This window comes from Oryx dammah, unplaced genomic scaffold, assembly GCF_014754425.2.
Source record: "Oryx dammah isolate SB20612 unplaced genomic scaffold, SCBI_Odam_1.1 HiC_scaffold_22, whole genome shotgun sequence".
NCBI classification, from domain to species: Eukaryota; Metazoa; Chordata; class Mammalia; order Artiodactyla; family Bovidae; genus Oryx; species Oryx dammah.
The window spans coordinates 40,268,450-40,287,373 of NW_024070206.1; the positions used below are offsets into that span (position 1 = coordinate 40,268,450).

Genomic DNA, 18,924 nt, shown 5'->3' on the forward strand with positions numbered 1-18,924 from the left:
TATACCACAAAAATGATATTGCTTTTCCTGTTTGGCTTGTTAGATGCAATATACAAATAGAAATGTATTACCTGACAGAACATTAATAATTCAGTGACTTATTTCTTTTACCAGGTGTTACAAAGGTAGATTATGGAGATATATCATCAAGACTTGGTCTAAGGCACAAACTCCAATGCAGACCATTCTCTTGGTACCTAGAGAATATTTATCCTGATTCTCAGATTCCACGTCACTATTTCTCTTTGGGAGAGGTAAAAAAAAATGTATTCTGTGTGGTTCTCACTGATTTGTAGAAAAAAGAATAGAGGTTAAACTTCTAACAAGGGAGTACCTGTATGTTAAAATTACTTAAACTCAAGTATGGGAAAGTCTTTGTTAGCTGATACAGTCTGCCTCATAACTTGCAGTCTTATTAATTTATCCTGTTGTATTTTATTAAAATAAGGCTCTACCTCTCACCTTTCACAGTTGGACTTTTGTTATGTTAATGTCTTCAACAGACTTATTTTAACAAACTGGTCCATTTTGTTGAAACCATATATTCCTGAAGGTGATATCCTAACATTAACTAGATTGAATCAAAGTTTGAGGAACTTCAAAGTAGAATTGTAAAGAACTGACAAGGAAACTTGTCAGTTTCCTTGAGTTTTTCCAGAAAGACTGTATAATAATAAGTTGTGTTTTTAACACCTGTTTATTTTCCTTTTGGAGCCCCAAATCTCCATTTGGGCTTGTGGGTTAGCATGCTTACTCTGATGATGACTTTAGTCTTTGCTCTTAGAATTCAGAAGCAAATCTTGTTAGTTTATTTATTAATGCTTATAATTAGTCAGCACAATTAGCTGTGCTTTTGAAGTTTGGATGCCCATAGTGGAGGGTCTGGTTTGAAAGAGGCTTGCCCTTGCACCTTCTGGTGTAACTGCCGGGCGGCCTCAGGGGAGCATTTCCTGTGCCCTGTCCTTACCGTGTTCCTAGACTGTCGGTAGCCAGTCACTCTGCTTCCAGCCAAAGCTGTGCTATGTATAGGAAATCCAAATGGGTCCTTCCCTTAGACCAAGGGTATGATCAAGTCAGGAGTCCCAGGAGTTTCCTAGGGCTGCCGTAGTAAAATACCACAAACTGAGTGGCACAGAACATGGGAGTGGATGGTCTCGCGGTTCTAAGGACGAGAAATCCAAGATCAGAGTGTGGGCAGGTTTCTGAGCCCTGTGAGGAAGACTCTCTCCCCTGCGTCGTTTTAGCTTCTGGTGGTTTGCTGACAGTCTGTGGTATTCCATGGTGTGTGGAAGCATCACCCTGATTTCTGCCTTCGTCTTCACATGGCGTTCTCCTGTGTACACATCTGACTCTAAATCTTCCCTTTTTACTAAAGACACCAATCACACTGGATGGCCTACGCTAATGACCTCATTTCAATTTGACTCCCTCTGTAAAGAACCTGTCTCCAAATGATGTCAGATTCTGAGCGTAATGGGGGTTAGGACTCCAGCATGTGAAGTTGAAGGGACACGGTTCAGTCTGTAACAGAGACTGAGCTAGATGGGGCTGGACTGCAGTTGTATAAAGACTTGGTTCACTTCCAGCTCAGGTATGCTCCTTAGGCCTGGTCTTTCAAAGTTTCTGAGTAATCGCACGGAGGAGTCTCTGTCTCCTCAGCCCTGACAGGTTTGCCTTTCTGAGGTTTTGACATTAGTACTTTAGCCTCTCACCTTTTTCTGTGGGAGGACCAGTTGTTATTTCTTCAAGTCTCTTTCTAGCAGGAATTTGTCTGCTAAGCACCAGGAGATGTGGACGGTTTCTGTTTTAATTTATTGACATATCATCGATTGACAGTGTTGTGTTTCTACTGTACAGCAAAGTGATTCAGTGATACATACGTGTATATACATTATTTTTTATGTTCTTTTCCATTATGGTTTATCACAGCATATTGAATATATGTTCTCTGTGCTCTGCAGTCGTTTATCTATTCTATATATAATAGTTTGCATCTGCTAATCCCACAGTCCCAATCCATCCCTCCTCACACCTTCCCCTCGGCAACCACAAATCTGTTCTCTGTGACTATGAGTCTGTTTATGTTGCATAGATAAATTCCTTTGTGTCATATTGTAGATTCCACATATAAGTGATATCATTTGGTATTTGGCTTGATGGTCTCTGCATCCATCCATGTTGCTGCACATGGCATTATTTCATTCTTTTTTCTACTGTATATATCTACCGCATCTTCTTTATCTGCTCACCTGTTGAAGGACATCTAGGATGCTTCCAGGTCTTAGCTATTGTAAACAGTGCTGCCGTGAACACTGGGGTGCGTGTTTTGAATTACAGTTTTCTCCAGATATATAGCTAGTAGTGGAATTACAGGACCATATGGCAACTCTGTTTTTAGTTTTTGAGGAATCTCCATACAGTTCTCCATAGTAGTATACCAGTTTACATTCCCACCACCAGTGTAGGGAGGGGTCACTTTTCTCCACACCATCTCCAGCACTTGTTATGACTTTTTAATGGTGGCTGGTCTGACCAGTGTGACATAGTTCCTAATTATACTTTTGATTTACATTTCCCTAGTAATTAGTGATGTTGAGCATCTTTTCATGTGCTGACCATCAAGCCAAATACCAAATGATATCACTTTTCTTGGCCATCTGTGTGTCTTTGGAGAAATGTCTGTCTAGGTCTTCTGCACAGTTTTTGACTGAGTCGTTAGCTTTTTGATAGCTGCATGAATTGTTAGTAAATTTTGGAGACTAAATCCTTTGTTAATGGCATCATGTACAGATATTTTCTCCTATTCTGTGGATTGTCTTTTTGTTTTGTTTATGGTTTCCTATCTTTAGGTAGGTAGTTGGATTAAAAAAAATGCAGTTTGGGTGAAAGTGTGGGATGGAGATCTAAATTTAGGGGTTGTCAGTGTATAGGTGGTTTTTAAAACCACAGAACTTGATGAGAGCACCTTGGGGTGAGTGAATGTAGATGGACGAGAGGGAAGGAGTGAGGCATAAGACATTAAAAAACCCCAAATTTAGACCTTATGAAGGTGAGAGGGAGTCAGCTAAAAAGATTGAGAAGGAGCAGGCATTGAAATAGGAAGATACCCAGGAGAATGATGTGCCAGTAAGTGAAGGACTTGCTTTAAGAAAGAGGAAGAGATTGACTGTGTGGAGCATTGCAGAGAAGGGAGGAAGATGAGTCCTGAGAACTGGCCCCTGGGTTGGTGAGGGAGACGTTGTCCGGAAGCTCCCTCTCACTGTGTCAGGCGGGTTCCCCTGGAGATTGGGAGGGGCAGGATCTCTGATGGCTTCATAGGAGATTAGGGGAAGAAGTAGAGATGAGAAGCATGGACAAGAAATTGTGCTGTAAAGGTGAACAGAGAAGTGAGTGGTAGCCGGAGGGGTAAATGGGGTTAAAGAAGGGTTTTTCTGTTTATTTTTACTAAGATGAAATGGTGCTGATGGCAGTGATACAAAGGAGAAAATTTGAAGATGCTAGGAAAGAGCCAGTGATGGCTGGAGTCACATGGAGGGGGGTTGTGGTAAGTTCTGATGCACAAGTTGGGAGGTGGTGGGGGGAGAAGGCAGTCCTCCACTGCACCAGGAAGGAAGGAAGAGGAGTGGGCCCAAGTAAAGTGAACTGTGGGTTGAGGGCTGGAAGCTGGAACTTCGAGGTGGACATGAGAGGAAGCTGTCTGGTGACTTGATTCTTCAGCTGAACACGAGATTGTGGGCTGAGAGTGAAGGGGGATTGTTGGCGATGGGGGTTTGGGTAAAGAGGGGAAGACATAAAACAGAAAAGGATTAATAGGACGTGGTGGAGCAAATAGGTCACAGGGGAGCTGCAGGGTGGTGAGGAGCCGCCTGGCCACAGCATTTCCAGAGCCAGAGCAAGGGTGGACGCCCGTGTCCGTCCTTGGTAGTTAGCGAGGCTGCTTCAGGCCTGCAGTGAGCTCCCTGCCTCTGAACTTTGTTGTGATTTAAGGAAGTCACCTCACACACACGAGGGGTATGCGGAGTTCCTTGCCTCCTTAGTGAGCACCTGCTCTCTTTGCTGTAGCCTCATTCCAGTCAAGGAGGGCCCAGCGTGGGTGAGGCCATGGGAAGGCTGATAGCAGTGCTTACCTCTAACTGGGGCTTCCCAGGTGGCACTAGTGGTAAAGAACCCACCCACCAATGCAGGAGATGTAAGAGACGCTGGTTCAATCCCCGGGTGGGGAAGACCCCCCTGGAGGAGGGCATGGCAGCCCACTCCAGTATTCTTTCTTGCCCAGAGAATCCCATGGACAGAGGAGCCTGGCAGGCTTCAGTCCATAAGGTGGCAAAGAGTCAGACATGACTGAAGGGACTTAGCACAGCACAGCACCTTTAGAATAAAGGTTGAGGAGCTTTTTTTTTCTTTCTTTCTTTCTCTGAACCGACCCAGTTTTGGACAACACTTAGGCATTGTCAGCTAGGTCAGAATATAGGCTTATTACAAAGAGCTACTTGTCTAACCCACAGTAGCTGATTGCCAAGGCAAGCTTGCCCTTTACCTGCCTCTTGCCAGCTGGCTTTGTGTATAAAGAACAGATTTTACCCTCTCTGTCCTGCTTGTTATTGCCTTAGTAACAGCTGGTTTTAAGCACTTATGCCCTTCATACCAGGCCACGCTGGTATGAAGTGCTGGTGTGGGGACTAGGGTTGTTTATAAGCACCCACCACAGTGCAGCAGGGAGCTTGTGCTTATGATCATAGCTCCTCCTGTGTGAGCTTTCCTTCCCCAGAGACTAGAACTTAGCCCATCAAGGATCACTTGTCATCTTATAAGGGCCCAAGGAAACTTGAAGTCAAGGATTTTAGAGCAGAAAGAAATCAGAAGGTGTACATTTAATGTGTCTGGGTTCATGAAATCCCACTCTAAATTATAGCTCTGGTAGGACCTGAAACTGAATAAATGTGTTTCATGGTGATATCTAATCATTGTTAATGCAGGAGTTGAACTGTCCAAACAATAGCCACAGAAAGCAAGTAATCCAGTCTTTTACAGTTTAACCAGTGTTAAGGACTGACCATTTGCTTTTGCACCCTAAAATTTTCTGAGCATGAACTTCATGTCAAGCATCTGTCTGATGCTTTATGAATATTAACTCATTTTCCCAACACTCTGAGATATATATGCTGTTATCCCCCCCTTTACGAGTCAGTCAGTTAAGGCACAGAGAAGTGGTTTAATCAGCATGGCTCAGGTGTAGCCACAAAATGGAAGAGACAGGGTTTGAACACAAGCAGTCTGGCATGAGAGCTTGTGCTCATAACCACTGACACTCATGCTCTTTCTCATGCCTAACCAGTGTTACTCATGATTCTCACAGGAGAGAGTGAAAAAGTAAGTCTAGATTCCTTAGTAGTAAATCCTAAAATACCTTTAATTACTTTCACCGTCCCCCCTAATGAGGTGCCAGAATTCTGGGGGAGACTAGCAGAAACCGAGAAACTGAGGCTCTGATTTCTTGCCTGGTTTCATTCACATTCACAATCCTCAACTTGTAAGGTGGAAAATAACATTTTAGTGACAGCTGTGTATACCTAAGCTAAGGAAGGAAAATGAGTAGCTATTGTGGGCCTACTGGGTATCAGTTTCTTCTGGTTCTGTGTCTGTTACCTTGCTTACAGATGAGAAAATGAGATTTTACAGCAACTTCTCCTGCTGATGTCTGATGTCTCTCAAGAGATAGGGGAGGAGAGGTGGATTTTATGGCCAAAAATATTTGGGAATTGCTGCTCTTGATATCTTATATTCTTCTGTACCTTCAGTCCCCACCCTACCAAGAGTCTGTTGAAAGGTTTTGAGAAGTTGTTCAGTAAAGAAAATCTATTTAAATTTGTTAGTCCACCTCAGTCACTGTCCTGTCTGACTCTGCGACCCCATGGACTGCAGCATGCCAGGCTTTCCTGTCCATCACCAACTCCCAGAGCTTAAACTCATGTCCATTGAGTTGGGGGTGTTAATCCAGTATTTCCTAAACATACTTGATCACAAAATCCTTTGTTTAATGGCAGATACTGTTGTGCAGATCGTAGTTTTGGGAATCACTGTCTTAGGATACTGACCTGCAAGGTCACATGGCTAGTGATGAGGCCCAGCCCTGCACGTCCCCCGACCCTAAGCTCTCACGCCTACCCGTCCGCCTCCAGAAACCTTGAAAGTGTGGCCATTGTCCCCGACCGCATACTTCAGATATCGTTATGATTTTAAGTGTCGAATTTTGAGTAAACAAGTCTGGTACTTATTTCTATTCTACTATGAACATTGAAACAAGTATATATCACCACCATTTCTACCTTCCATAGTTCGCTGGAAAGCCGCTGACTGGTTACATAGCCTTAAGGCTGTGTATAGAACTACAGTTTTGAACATCTAATCCAACACTTCTTTAAAAATGTTTGTCCCTAATTTTTTCTTCTTCCAAAGGCTCCAAAATTAACTCCCACCAAACCAGCCTATTAAATGATCTACTGCCTCTTGACATCATAAAGGATAGAACTGTTCCCAAAACTCACCCTTAGTCATCCTGGTTTTTCATGTGCTCAAAAAATCATCTCGCACACTCCATAGGTGAGGTAGCCCACATGTATTCCTACAAAGGAAGAGGATATTCCCTGAAAAGTGTCTTCTCTAGCAATTAGCATATGGAAAAACTGCCTGGAGAGCAACTCAGAGATGCCACTTACATGTTAAGCCAGACAGATTCCCCTCTGCCCAGGGACCAAGCATTACAGCTGCCCTTCTACAGAAGTGCTTTCTCACTGAGTGTGCGAGGCTTCCCCTGCGCTTTTGTGGAGCAGTGCCGTCAAGCCCCAGCAGAGGACTGACCATTCAGTGCCTGACCACCCATCTTAGTGGGGCCACTTCCTGCTGATCAGGGTTCATTGCCACAAGACAGGTGTTGCGAAGCCATGGTTTCCAGTCCTTGGAGAACTCTACTTCTCACATCTAGTTGTTAGTAGTATCCTCAAGGGAGGGAGGCCCAGACCTCTTATGTCAGAAAACAATCCAGAATTGTTCTTAGAAATGGATAAAATAGTATAAGGTGTCACAGGTAAAACTCATAGAACAATGCCTAGTGCAGAGTAAGTGTACTTTATTTGCTATAATTGTTAGCAACATCAGTTATGGTAACAGAATCGCTAAAGTTGATATAAGATAGTTACAGAGTGATAGGGAGTCCAGTTACACTTGAGAATTGTACTTTTTAAATTTTGATTCATATTCAGTTTGGTAAAAGGTAAGTATTTAACCAAAAAATCATCTCGTGTGAGAGGGAGAAGCTGACAGTGATGTTGGTTCTTCCCTCATCATTTCTGTGACGTTTACTACCTGTCTTCAGAAACCTCTGTGTCTATATTTGGAAGAAAAAAAAATGAAAATGTAGGACTGGGGATTGGTAACTTTTTCAACAGTATAAGGAAATAATCAATTTATATGGATATATGAGATAAAGACTCATCTTGTCAAAATTGGAACTAAATTTTTTATCATGTAAGAGAGCTGCGATCAAGTATTAATTGACTACCTACTGAGGTGCAGAAAGATGTCTTTCATGCCTATTTGTATCTAAGTATAAAACCTTTTATAAAATCTACTTATGAGGTAATAGGTTTCTGCTTTAAAATAATGGATAAAAAGATGACGTGTATTATGCAGTAAAAGAATTCCTGGAGACTGATGTGATATGTTATATCCAGGAGTCTCCTCAGAGTCAGGAGTGGCAGGGTTATGTCAAAATGTTCAGGTAAAGAAATGTTAGCATTAAAGACTTGGAAAATCCTGTATTTGCTTGAACTGAATTTGGGGTTTTGATGGAATGGCCAGATGGAGGTGACTGGTGGTAAGGCAGCGGTGCAGATGATTACTGTTTCTAAGTCCACTCTGTGCTGGACTCCAGAGCAGGTACATGGATGCCCTGTCTCACCCAGCCTCAGCATAGGGCTGCCTAGTCACGCTTAGGAAATTGTCCTCAGAGGGTCTGGATCATTTGGACTTAAACTGAGGCCCCTCTCTTAGGTCAAAGCCCTAGTTCTTATTCTGACCCTCTGGGAATAATAGTTATTCATACTTAGACTATTTTATCTCTATTGTATCTTTAAATGAAAAAAAATGCATCTGGACTTGTTAGTGCCTTATTAAAATAGCAGAATAATATGTAGGCAGCACACGTTTATGAAAATAAATGAGTTATTTGTGGTTTTAGCTTTACTGCCATGTTATCTATCACACACAACCTTCCATATGCAGAGCATGTAGTTTGTCCCGCACTTCTCTTCTGGCTTACCTGCTAACGGGTGAGAACAGGTTTGGGACTTTACAAATGTCTGTTAATTTGCCATATGCTTTTAAACTACAGTGGTTCAGAGAGAAACAAATATCAAGGAACAGTGCTTAAAATACTCTTCCTAATTCTGATGACTGATTCAGCTTTTTACAGTAATAGACAGATATCTAACAGAAGAGTGGTGTTTGCACTGCAGTATGCATAGGCTTCCCAGTCAAGCCAAGTTCTTGGTTCTTTGCTTAGAAAATACCTACCTTAAATCTCCTAAGAAGTCATCAAAGTAGTTAACAAAAATACTGCCCCCTTATCATGGTGGCAAACAGTGTCCACAGGGAGTTGTTCGGTTGCTTTAAAATTATTAGGCAAAGTGGAGCTTACTGAGTTAAATACAAATTCCAGAAGAACAGCTTGGGATAAAAGAAAGAAAGAAGAACTTAAAGGATTTCTCCTTGAAGCACAAAAATTATTATATAAATAGTTAAGAGCTTTTTAGACCACAGAATCTTAGGCCATGATGTTCCCCCCCGCTCCCAACTCATAGACCTTGCCTCAGGAATTAAAGATTTAGTGGGAAGTTTGAATCAGTTTTAATGTGTGTGTAGATCTGTACGTGTCTGTCTAGTGAACCTCTCTAACTCGTGGTGTTTTCATTTTTCATTTTCCCCTAGATACGAAATGTGGAAACAAATCAATGTCTAGATAACATGGCTAGAAAAGAGAATGAAAAAGTTGGAATTTTTAACTGTCATGGTATGGGAGGTAATCAGGTGAGTATTTTAGTAAAGCTTTAAAGGGATACTTTTTGGATTTGTTTTAATCTTCCCTTTTTGTCTCATGATATCATTCAGGAAACATTTTCCTACCTCTAAAGAGCAAATAATAAAGACCTTTCGAAGAATGGAGCCTTCAATCTAATGACTGTCTTTAAAATGAAACATTTGTAAACGGCCCTTTGTGAGAACTGTATTTACATTATTGTACATGAGATTTATTTTGCCCTTTTTAGTCAAACAGATGACAACCCTTGACAATAAACTCAGTGTATACAGAGAACTTAAGGTCATTTTTTCTTCTCTGCAAAAATAGTGATGGCTTTTCTGAGTCATTTGTTCTCTATTATACTAATAAAAGTTCAAAAAGCATTTATTTTCAGTACTTGTTTTTTCCCTGCCAGATCCTTGGGTACATAAAACACTAACTTACTTTGCTGTTAAAGCTTATATGTGCGTTTTTGTTTATCAGGTTTTCTCTTACACTGCCAACAAAGAAATTAGAACAGATGACCTTTGCTTGGATGTCTCCAAACTTAATGGCCCAGTCACAATGCTCAAATGCCACCACCTAAAAGGCAACCAGCTTTGGGAGTATGACCCGGTGGTAAGTTATATTCCAGTTGAAAATAGGAATAAAAGTGTGTGTCATAGGGTATACTATATAAACTACTTCATATCTAAAAAAATGAATTCTTATGGAGTCTGCATACTATAAATCAAATTGTTATTATACTCCCAAAATTGACAGGAAACGCAATATAACTTAAAACACACATGTTGTAATCTGTCCAGTAATTAGTGTTGACTCCAGTCCTGGGTCCTTGGGTTACTACACACTCTGCCCTCTGTGTGTCCTCAAGCTCTGCCGTCCAGTGTGGTGGAAGTGGAACAGTAAGGAGGCTTTTAAAATTACTGAATTAAACATGTAGGTTTCATTAATGAAATTCTCTGGCTCCTCCTATTTGTCAGTGACTTTATCTTTGCTCTCCTCTGGAGCTGTGCCCCCTCCCCACCGCCCGGGTGTGGTGCTCACAGAGAGGACGCAGAGCCTCTCCAGTAAACCTCCCTTCCTTTCCTCGTACCTGACTAACCTCCCAGCTGATGCTTGTGCTCTCCCGTTCTGGAGCCGGCACCGGCATCTTCAGGATGGGTTTCTCTGGTGGTTTTTCTCTGCTTCCAGCACTGGCTTTCTTCTCTTCACGTTGGGACAGACTTTTGTTGCTACTTCATTTTCTGCATACCATCCTACTCTTCTCTTGTGTTGTATGACGGCGAGTGAATGGCTGACACGCAGGCCTCTGGTTCTTCAACCCTGGCTCCTGCCTTGGCCTGACACTGCAGAAACAGCTCTGGATACAAAGCCAGAGCTTTCACATCTCTTGTGCTTAACTTCTCTATAGCATTTACGACTGCTAAGCAGATACGTTTTCAAAATCCTCTTCCTGTTGCCTATAGATGGACTCCTGTTCAGTTTCTTCAAACAGCTTTCTCTCTTCGGCCTGCTTCACCGTACCCCTTAAATGAGATCCAAACCAAGTTTTGACTTTGGCTGTCTTTTCTGCTTACACTATGTCACATACAAATCCTGGTCTACTTTCATCTTCGACCAGCTATTCCCCGACCATATCCAGTTCTTTCCTACTTTATATTTAAGGTCATACTATTCCCTGTGCCTGACAGATCCCGCCTGTTCTTGAGGGCCCAGAGTTGACATCACCCTCAGCCAGAAATTAGCTCTCTTTGTCTTAAGTATAATTGTTTCTGACCCCTGTGATTTTGTGCTTCTCTGTAGTTATTAGGTTGGTGAAAAAGTAATTGCGGTTTCAGACCGTGAATTTTAAATCATTACAACTCGGTTCAAACACATCTTTATTAATCAAAACAGAAACCATTACAATCAACACATTTTTGCCAATGAGAAATAAGTTTATTGTAGCATAAAAATCCATGCTTCAGGATTCAACAGACTCTTGGAAAGCATTTTTTGCCTCCTCCTGGTTATGGAAGTGTTTTCCCTGCAAAAAGTTGTTGAGATGCTTGAAGAAGTGGTAGTCGGTTGGCGAGAGGTCAGATAAATATGGCGAATGAGGCAAAACTTGGTAGCCGAGTTCATTCAGCTTTTGAGGCCTTAGCTGTGTAACGTGTGGTCGGGCATTGTCATGGAAAATTGGGCGCTTTCTGCTGACCAACACTGGCTGCAGGCGTTGCAGTTCTCAGTGCGTCTCATCATGGGCTGAGCATACTTCTCAGATGTAATGGTTTTGCCAGGGTTGAGAAAGCTGCAGTGGATCAGACCAGCAGCAGACCACCAATCGGTGACCATAACCTTTTTTTGGTGCAGGTTTTGCTTTGGGGAGTGCTTGGAGTTCTTTCTCGATGCAGCCACTGAGCTGGTCATCTCCAATTGTCATATAAAATACACTTTTCAATGCACTTCCCAATCTGATCAAAAAATGATTTGTCATTGTTGCATAGAATAAGAGAAAAAGACACTTCAAAATAACTTTTTTTGATTTGCGGTCAGCTCATGAAGGCACCCCTTATTGAGCTTTTTCACTTTTCCACTTTGCTTCAGATGCCAAATGAAGCAACTTCTCATGTAGTAGCTGAGAGGATCAGCTTTAATGATCCTCTCAATTGGTGTCATCAACTTCTGATGGCCAGCCACTGCACTCATCTTCAGGGCTGTTGTCTCCTTTGCAAAACTTCTTGAACCATCACTACACTGTATATTCATTAGCAGTTACTGGGCCAAATGCCTTGTTGATGTTGCAAGTTGTCTGTGCTATTTTACAACCCATTTTGAACTTGATTAAGAAAATCCCCTGAATCTGCTTTTTGTCTAATATCATCACCCTATTCTAGAATAATATAAAATACACAGCAAGTAGTAAGTCATTAGCAAACAGAACAAGAAATGTGCTTTAAAAAGATTGTATTCTAATAACAAATAGAGTTCAACAATGCAACTGCAGTTACTTTTGCACCAACCTTAATATTTGTCTACCAGTCTTTTTCTCCTCTATTAGTTGGAGCCTAGAGGATAGAGACCATGTCTCACACACACACGTATATGTATGTATGTGAGCAGACTGTTGGAAATGGACTGAATATTCTTTTCTGGAGTTTTCCATGGTGCATGCTGCTGCCACGTTGGGTGTAACTGCCCCAGGTACTAAAGGATATATGGCATCTCTGACTCCAGACAGTGGATATCAGTGGCACCCCACAGTCATCATGAAACCAAAATATTTTTTAAAGCCTCCCAATTGTATATATTTATTGAAAAATGACAGTATATTTAAATAGGTAACAGAAACCTATTTATAGTAGCATGAACAAATAGTGGGTTGTTTCCCTTAAGTCTGGAGGTAAGTGGCTTCTGGTGCGGATTCAGTGACACAGTGCTGTCAGGGGTAACAATGCAGCAATATTCTCGGCCGTTTTCTTGTGGCCACTAGAAGGTGTCACTCCCAACTCAAGGCAAGAAAAGACAACTGGTGCGCTGCTCCTTGAATTCCTCTCTATCAGGAAAGCCAAAGCTTTTCCTGGATCCTCCGCAGCAGTCTCTGCTAGGTCTCATGGGCCAGAACTTCTCAGAGTGATCCACCAGCTTTGTGGGAGGCTGGGAAAGCAGGCATTTGCTTTTCCAGTCTTTATGATATGATGTAGCCGGGAGGCAGAGGGTGGGAATGGCTTTTGGCAGACTGTGTATAACCTATACAGTCTACCACAACAGTTTTTCAAAAAGCAAATGTTTGATTAGAAATTAAGGCGCTTGAGATGATTTACAATACTTTGAAAGAACCAGTTACGAGTGTAAAGTTTTAAAAGCCCTGGAGCATTTTGCAAGCAGGCTGGGTTTTCTCGGAGGCAGGCTCCACTCTGAGGTCAAGCTTAGTGTTCGGATGTTTATTAGGGAGCACCCTTTAGATCAACACCTGTGAAAAGGGAGATGGCAGAACTGGGCAGAGGAGGAGTTAGGCTGCAGCGGGAGTCTCACAACTTGGCTGACTGCACAGGGAGCTCTGGACGGCCCGTCAGAGTTCTGCTGCCTCCAGTTGAAAATAGCAATCTGGAAAAATAACATTTACGTCAGTAGTGTATCATTTAAACCTAAAGTTGTGAAATCTTAGATTTCAAAGGAATCCTAGAAATAAAATTCAGGACCTTGTTTAATACATGTAAATATTGAAGCCCAGAATAGAAATTAATTGCCCAGGGTCACCAAGCAGGTAAACAGTGCTACCAGATCTCAGACAGACCTGGGATTCTTGAACAAGGATTCTTTGCATGATACCATATGTGTATATTCTTACATCTTTTAAGTCTTGTTTATATTACATATTGCAGAGTTTATGATACTTGGCTCTTTTGCGTTGACTGCTTGTACCTGTCCTTTCTGGAATGAAAATGTAGATTTTATCACAGTTACATTGAAAGGCAGGGAGCAGCAAATTTTTTATGCAGTGATATCTATAGCTTTATTCTCCTTTCAGAGGTTACAGTCAGTCCACTGCCTTCATAACCCCTTTTCTGTGCAGATGCTGGTCATTGATGGCAGAACCTCTGCTGCCTACAGTGGCCACAGTCCCTACACGGTCACAAGCCCCAGAACTCTCTCCTGCGGTCAGCAGCCAGACAGCTGTGTCTTGAACAGGGCTTCTTACCAGCAGCCAGGTCTCCTGAAGGGAGTGGCAGCCCCCTGAAATTAGGGGGATTCTGTCTTAATTTTGAGTAAATACCCAGCATGGATCAATAACCTCTTTGTTAACGAGCTTATTTTAATGATTCTAAATAAGTGAAATAACGCGTTTTACTTTAATACTGACAATGGGCCTGATGAAGGTGGCCACCCAGAGAAGCTTTGAAGGGCCTGTGGAATGTTTGAAGGGGTTCTTTTTAAAGTGCTCTGTTTTCGTCCTACACACGACCAAAGGCCTTGGCAGCAGTGGTATGCGTGGGGACCTTCGGCTTTCGGGGCTGCCAGACCGTCCGCAGCTGCTCAGGACGCTGTGGAACGTTCCAACAGCGAGTGACTCTGAGCTGGCCGTGCTCTCTGCACACTGTCTTAATGTTTCCTCACGCCCATTTCATCGATAAGGAACCTGGGGCTCAGAGAGGGTTTTGCTTCCGGGCATGTCGTTGGTATGTGACAAATCTGGGGTTCACTCCAGAAATGTCTTAACTGCAGAGCCCATCCCCTCAACCCATAAACTACACGGCATGTGCATAGAAGTAAAACCAGCCACAGCCATGCTGACTCTTCCACGTCTTATTGAAGCATTTATAAGGATTAAGTGTCTAATCCTGAAGGCGGTGTTGATAGTAAACTGTGACATCTGCGAATGTGCACTGCCCTTTGTCAACTTCCGCTTGGGTCACAACACAGAAGAAGAAATGACTGAAAGCTAAGATAGTTGTGTTGTAGACAGTCATCAGGTTTTGCTTCGTTTGAAGTTCAAATAGGTACAAAAGAGGCCTTGTAAGAAAAACACCAATACAGTATATTAACGCATATATATATGGAATTTAGAAAGATGGTAACGATGACAGCCTATATGCAAGACAGCAAGAGAGACACAGATATATAGAACAGAGTTTTGGACTCTGTGGGAGAAGGCAAGGGTGGGATGATTTGAAAGAATAGCACTGAAACATGTCTATTACCATATGTGAAACAGATGACCAGTCCAGGTTCAATGCATGAAACTGAGGGCACTCAAAGCTGGAGGGCACTCAGGGCTGGTGCACTGGGACAACCCAGAGGGATGGGCTGGGGAGGGAGGTGGGAGGGGGGTTTGGGATGGGGGACACATGTACACCATGGCTGATTCATGTCAATGTATGGCAGAAACCACCACAATATTGTAAAGTAATTAGCTTTCCTGCATAGTTGCTTTGGAGTTCTTCACCTGACCAGGGCTTGGTATCATATTAGTATGGTCAGTATGTGTCTCTTAATGCCCATCTGTCCTTTTTTTTTTTTTTTAAATTTTCCTAAAAATCAACATGACAGCATCAGATCTGGAATGCGAACAAGTAGAGAGGAAGATACATGGTCATATCTGTCAGCCACTTATTAAGGACTGTTTTATAAATCTTACGAGTTTAGTCTTCAGAAAGACCTGAGTTTCCAAGAACTTCAAGTTTGGAATCGGAGTTAATTTGAACGGCCTTCTTGTGGGAAAATGAAGCAGTTTTGAAGTACCTTTTGGAAAATAGGCTGAGGATCCTAAATTGGGAATCACTAATAAGATCTTTGTTGTTGTTTTAGGAAATCAAAGCACAAAAAGGGATTTTCCCACAGTATTGCAGAGCTTACAGCAGAATTGGGACTTAGAATTAAGGTCATCTGATCGCAGCTCTAGCATAATCCTCTGTAGTCCCCATGCCTCCCCCCAGCGTTGCTGTCTTTACATAGATACATTCCTCCAATGTCTTAAATAATCTGTATTTCATATTGCAAAACAAAACACTTTTCTACAGAGGAACTTCATAATCACAAAAATATGACTTTGGAGGTGCTTTGGTTTCTGTTTTCCACGTTCACATTAAGACTTGTTTCCTGTCTCTTTCAGAAATTGACCCTGCAGCATGTGAACAGTAACCAGTGCCTGGATAAAGCCACAGACGAGGACAGCCAGGTGCCCAGCATCAGAGACTGCAACGGAAGCCGATCCCAGCAGTGGCTTCTTCGAAACGTCACCCTTCCAGAAATATTCTAAGACCAAATTTACACAAAAAAAGGAAAACGTAAGGACTGACTGGGCTACCTCAGCATACATTTCTGCCACATTCTTAAGTAGCAAAAAAAAGGAAAAGTGCTTTCCTTCTGCAGGATGTAAGGTTTATCAGCCATTAAAACTTTATAGACTGCCCTCGCTTCCACTAGCTGTGAACCAGCCTTCCTGTCCCAGGACGTGCAACTACGTAGTAGCGAGACTGTGCACACTGATGTTTACAAGATTGAAAGAGTCGCTCATCAAGAATCATCATAAAGAATACTCAGACTGAAACAATCTACGAACTGCGCTTTCCAGAGAGCTGCACCTTTTATGGTTTGCTTGCACATCAGTGATTTCTGCTGAATGTGCTGTCATAATGAAGAGATGTCTAAGATTTTTTTTTCTGATTAGAACTGGTAGCCAGTATATTAAATATTGATATAAAAATAAATGAAAAAGAACTGGAACCAGATTCAGAATCATGAAAACATTTTTACAACAATTTAAAAAACAAACTATATTAAACAGGGTTTAAAGGAAATTAAAACAGAACTATGAAAAGTACAATTTGTTATAGTATAGTATCAAATTTCTATATAGATTTTATACCTCAGTGGGGAAAAATAACTGATTCCAATGACATTCATTCTGTTTTCATCTGTGATAGTCATGGATGTTTTTTTCCTTGGGGTGCTGAAATTGAGCTGAAAAAAGTGGCTCTTTGAACGTAGTTTTAATTGCTTTCTGCAGTTTTTTTTTTTTTGGTTTGTGGGCTGTTGGAATTGTCATTTTTAATTGCCTTCAAAAAATGGAGATTTAAAGTGGTGTCTGGTCTCAGTGAACAAGTTAGATATCTCAGTTGTTCTTGGGTCAACTGGCTTACAGACTTTGCTCACACACACACACAAATTTCTTATTAGAGTTTCAACTTCCTAACTTGATTCAACTGATTATGCTTACTTAACACCCAAGATTCATACTACTGTACTACAGATTTGTTTTCACAGCAATAAATCTTCTGTTTTTGTTTATGATTCCACTCAACAGAAGGCCTGCAGAAGTGATTTATAATTTGGGTATTTGGAGATGATACGTTTGATGGTTTTTGGAAAAATTTTTTCACTCCATATTTGGATGGGCTTCATTGTCGAGTGCATATCTAGATTAGGTTCTTGAATTGTAATGTTGATCTGCTGCTTTTTTTTTTTAATAAAATCTGACTGAAAATGTTTAATTGGCATTTTTTAATGAGTTAACCAAAGAAGTGCAGCTGTTATTCCATATTATCAGGCCTGCATTTCTTCCCTAAATTCCACTTAGGGTACATCGGTTTTCTTGTTTCAATCTTAAATACAAGATAACCTGAGGATCAATTAAAAGTTCAGTATCAATTAAATTAGCGTTTTAATCTCATGGAAAGAAAGTCTAATTGTAACATTTTTCCTGATATGTGAGGCAATCCATTGGCAAAAATTACAGGTATTTTCCTATTTGTAAGATTATATTTAATGATATTCTTTTCTTTATCAGAGACTCTCACTGCAGGCAGTGCTGTTTCTTGTGCCTAAGACTTTCTGAAAGTTGCATCACTAATGATACTTGCCAAGTTGAGTGTACAGAAAGTTTCTCATACCATATTCAGGTGAATACCAAGCACATGTGGCTGCTGTAGAGTGAAGCTGTAGTACAGAATGCGTAAATTCTGTCCCCAGGAAATCTGAGACAAAGCAAGTGCTGGATGGGGTTTTTTTCCCTACTCCATGAGCTGTGTTTCTCTCTTTGGTAGGCCTTACGCTTGAATAAATCGGATGTCTAATCAGTAAATTATTTTCATGCTCAGAATTTCAGGATTTTGTACCTAGTGTAGGTTGGTCTTATTTCTTACTGTAAGAAAACTTACCAACAATGTGATTTAAGGTTTTGTTGTGTTGTTGTTGTTTTTTTTAAGAGGGGGATGTGAGTGATTTCATTCATGGGTACTTTTAGAACCTGATAGATAATCCCATTGCCTTTATTTTTCTAATTAAAGAATTCCTAAATACTTTGAAAATATAAAATATTCCTGAATAGTTGTGCCTTATATTGGTTTTATTTGAAGTTAAAAATGGATCCCTGTTGTTTATAGCTATTTGTAGATTAGGCAGTATGGCACTCCCTGTTGTAAATTAAATTGGGAAGAAAGGAATGAAGGAAAAAGATGATGAAAAGATTTGATTATTGACCAGTGAATAATTCATAAATATGACAGTTAAGGATAATTCAAATCTCACAAATCTGTTCACCCTACTCTAGTCCCAACCCAATTTAATATGTCTTTCTGGTCTAATTGGGATCTTGAAAAATAGTACTTTGTTCACCATTCTGCAAATAAGAGGCAGCATGTAGGCCATGTCCTCATTTCCCTGTTCTACATTCAGTTGAAAAACAAAGGTTCCTCTGTAAAGATTTGGTGCTGTCTCCATTTTTCAACAACTATACCAAGAAAAAATTTAACTCCAGAATTATATGTTCTTCAAAGGAGAAGGAAATCAGAAAGAAGGTCGTTATTTCTGAGGGGATAACTGTGAAAAAAGGTATACAAAAGGCAAATCCCTTTTTACTCTGGAAAATCAGATGTCTTACGACACTGCCCATACTGTCTGATTTCTTGAAGTGTGTTTGATAAACCTACCAGAATTAACAGTTTTGGAGGACGTGAGGCAACTCAGTTGTACTGTCTATACACTAGCCACAGACAATTGAGAATTAAACTTTAAATATGCAGTTTATCATCAAAGAAGTCAAATACCTTAAAAGCAATGAACAGATGTACAACCCAGAAAACTACAAAACACTGTTGAGAAACTAGAATAGTTTCTACAGAAAACTGTAATCTATATGTTCACAGATTGAAAAACTGCATAATGTTAAGATCTCGGTTGGCCACAAATTGATCTATAGAATCAATGAAGTTAAAATATGAGGCTTTCTTGTAGAAACTGGCAAATATATATAAATATGGAAATGGAATAGACCCGAAAGAGCCAAGAAAATCATGAAGAAGGAAGAAAAAAAAGTTGGAAGACTTTATACTACTTGATTGTATGACTTGCTTTAGAGCTACAGA

General features: G+C 41.0%; 1 protein-coding gene across 1 annotated transcript in view; it reads left to right on the plus strand.

Annotated features, from left to right (window-relative positions):
- Positions 1-17,887, plus strand: part of GALNT1 (polypeptide N-acetylgalactosaminyltransferase 1) — a 75,790-nt gene extending 57,903 nt beyond the window's left edge. Inside the window, exons 9-12 of the mRNA XM_040264867.1 lie at positions 115-254; positions 8,986-9,084; positions 9,560-9,694; positions 15,672-17,887. Coding sequence (XP_040120801.1) covers positions 115-254; positions 8,986-9,084; positions 9,560-9,694; positions 15,672-15,818 — 521 coding nt within the window. The 3' untranslated portion in view covers positions 15,819-17,887. The remainder of the gene's footprint in view (positions 1-114; positions 255-8,985; positions 9,085-9,559; positions 9,695-15,671) is intronic.
- Positions 17,888-18,924: the final 1,037 nt, after the last annotated feature.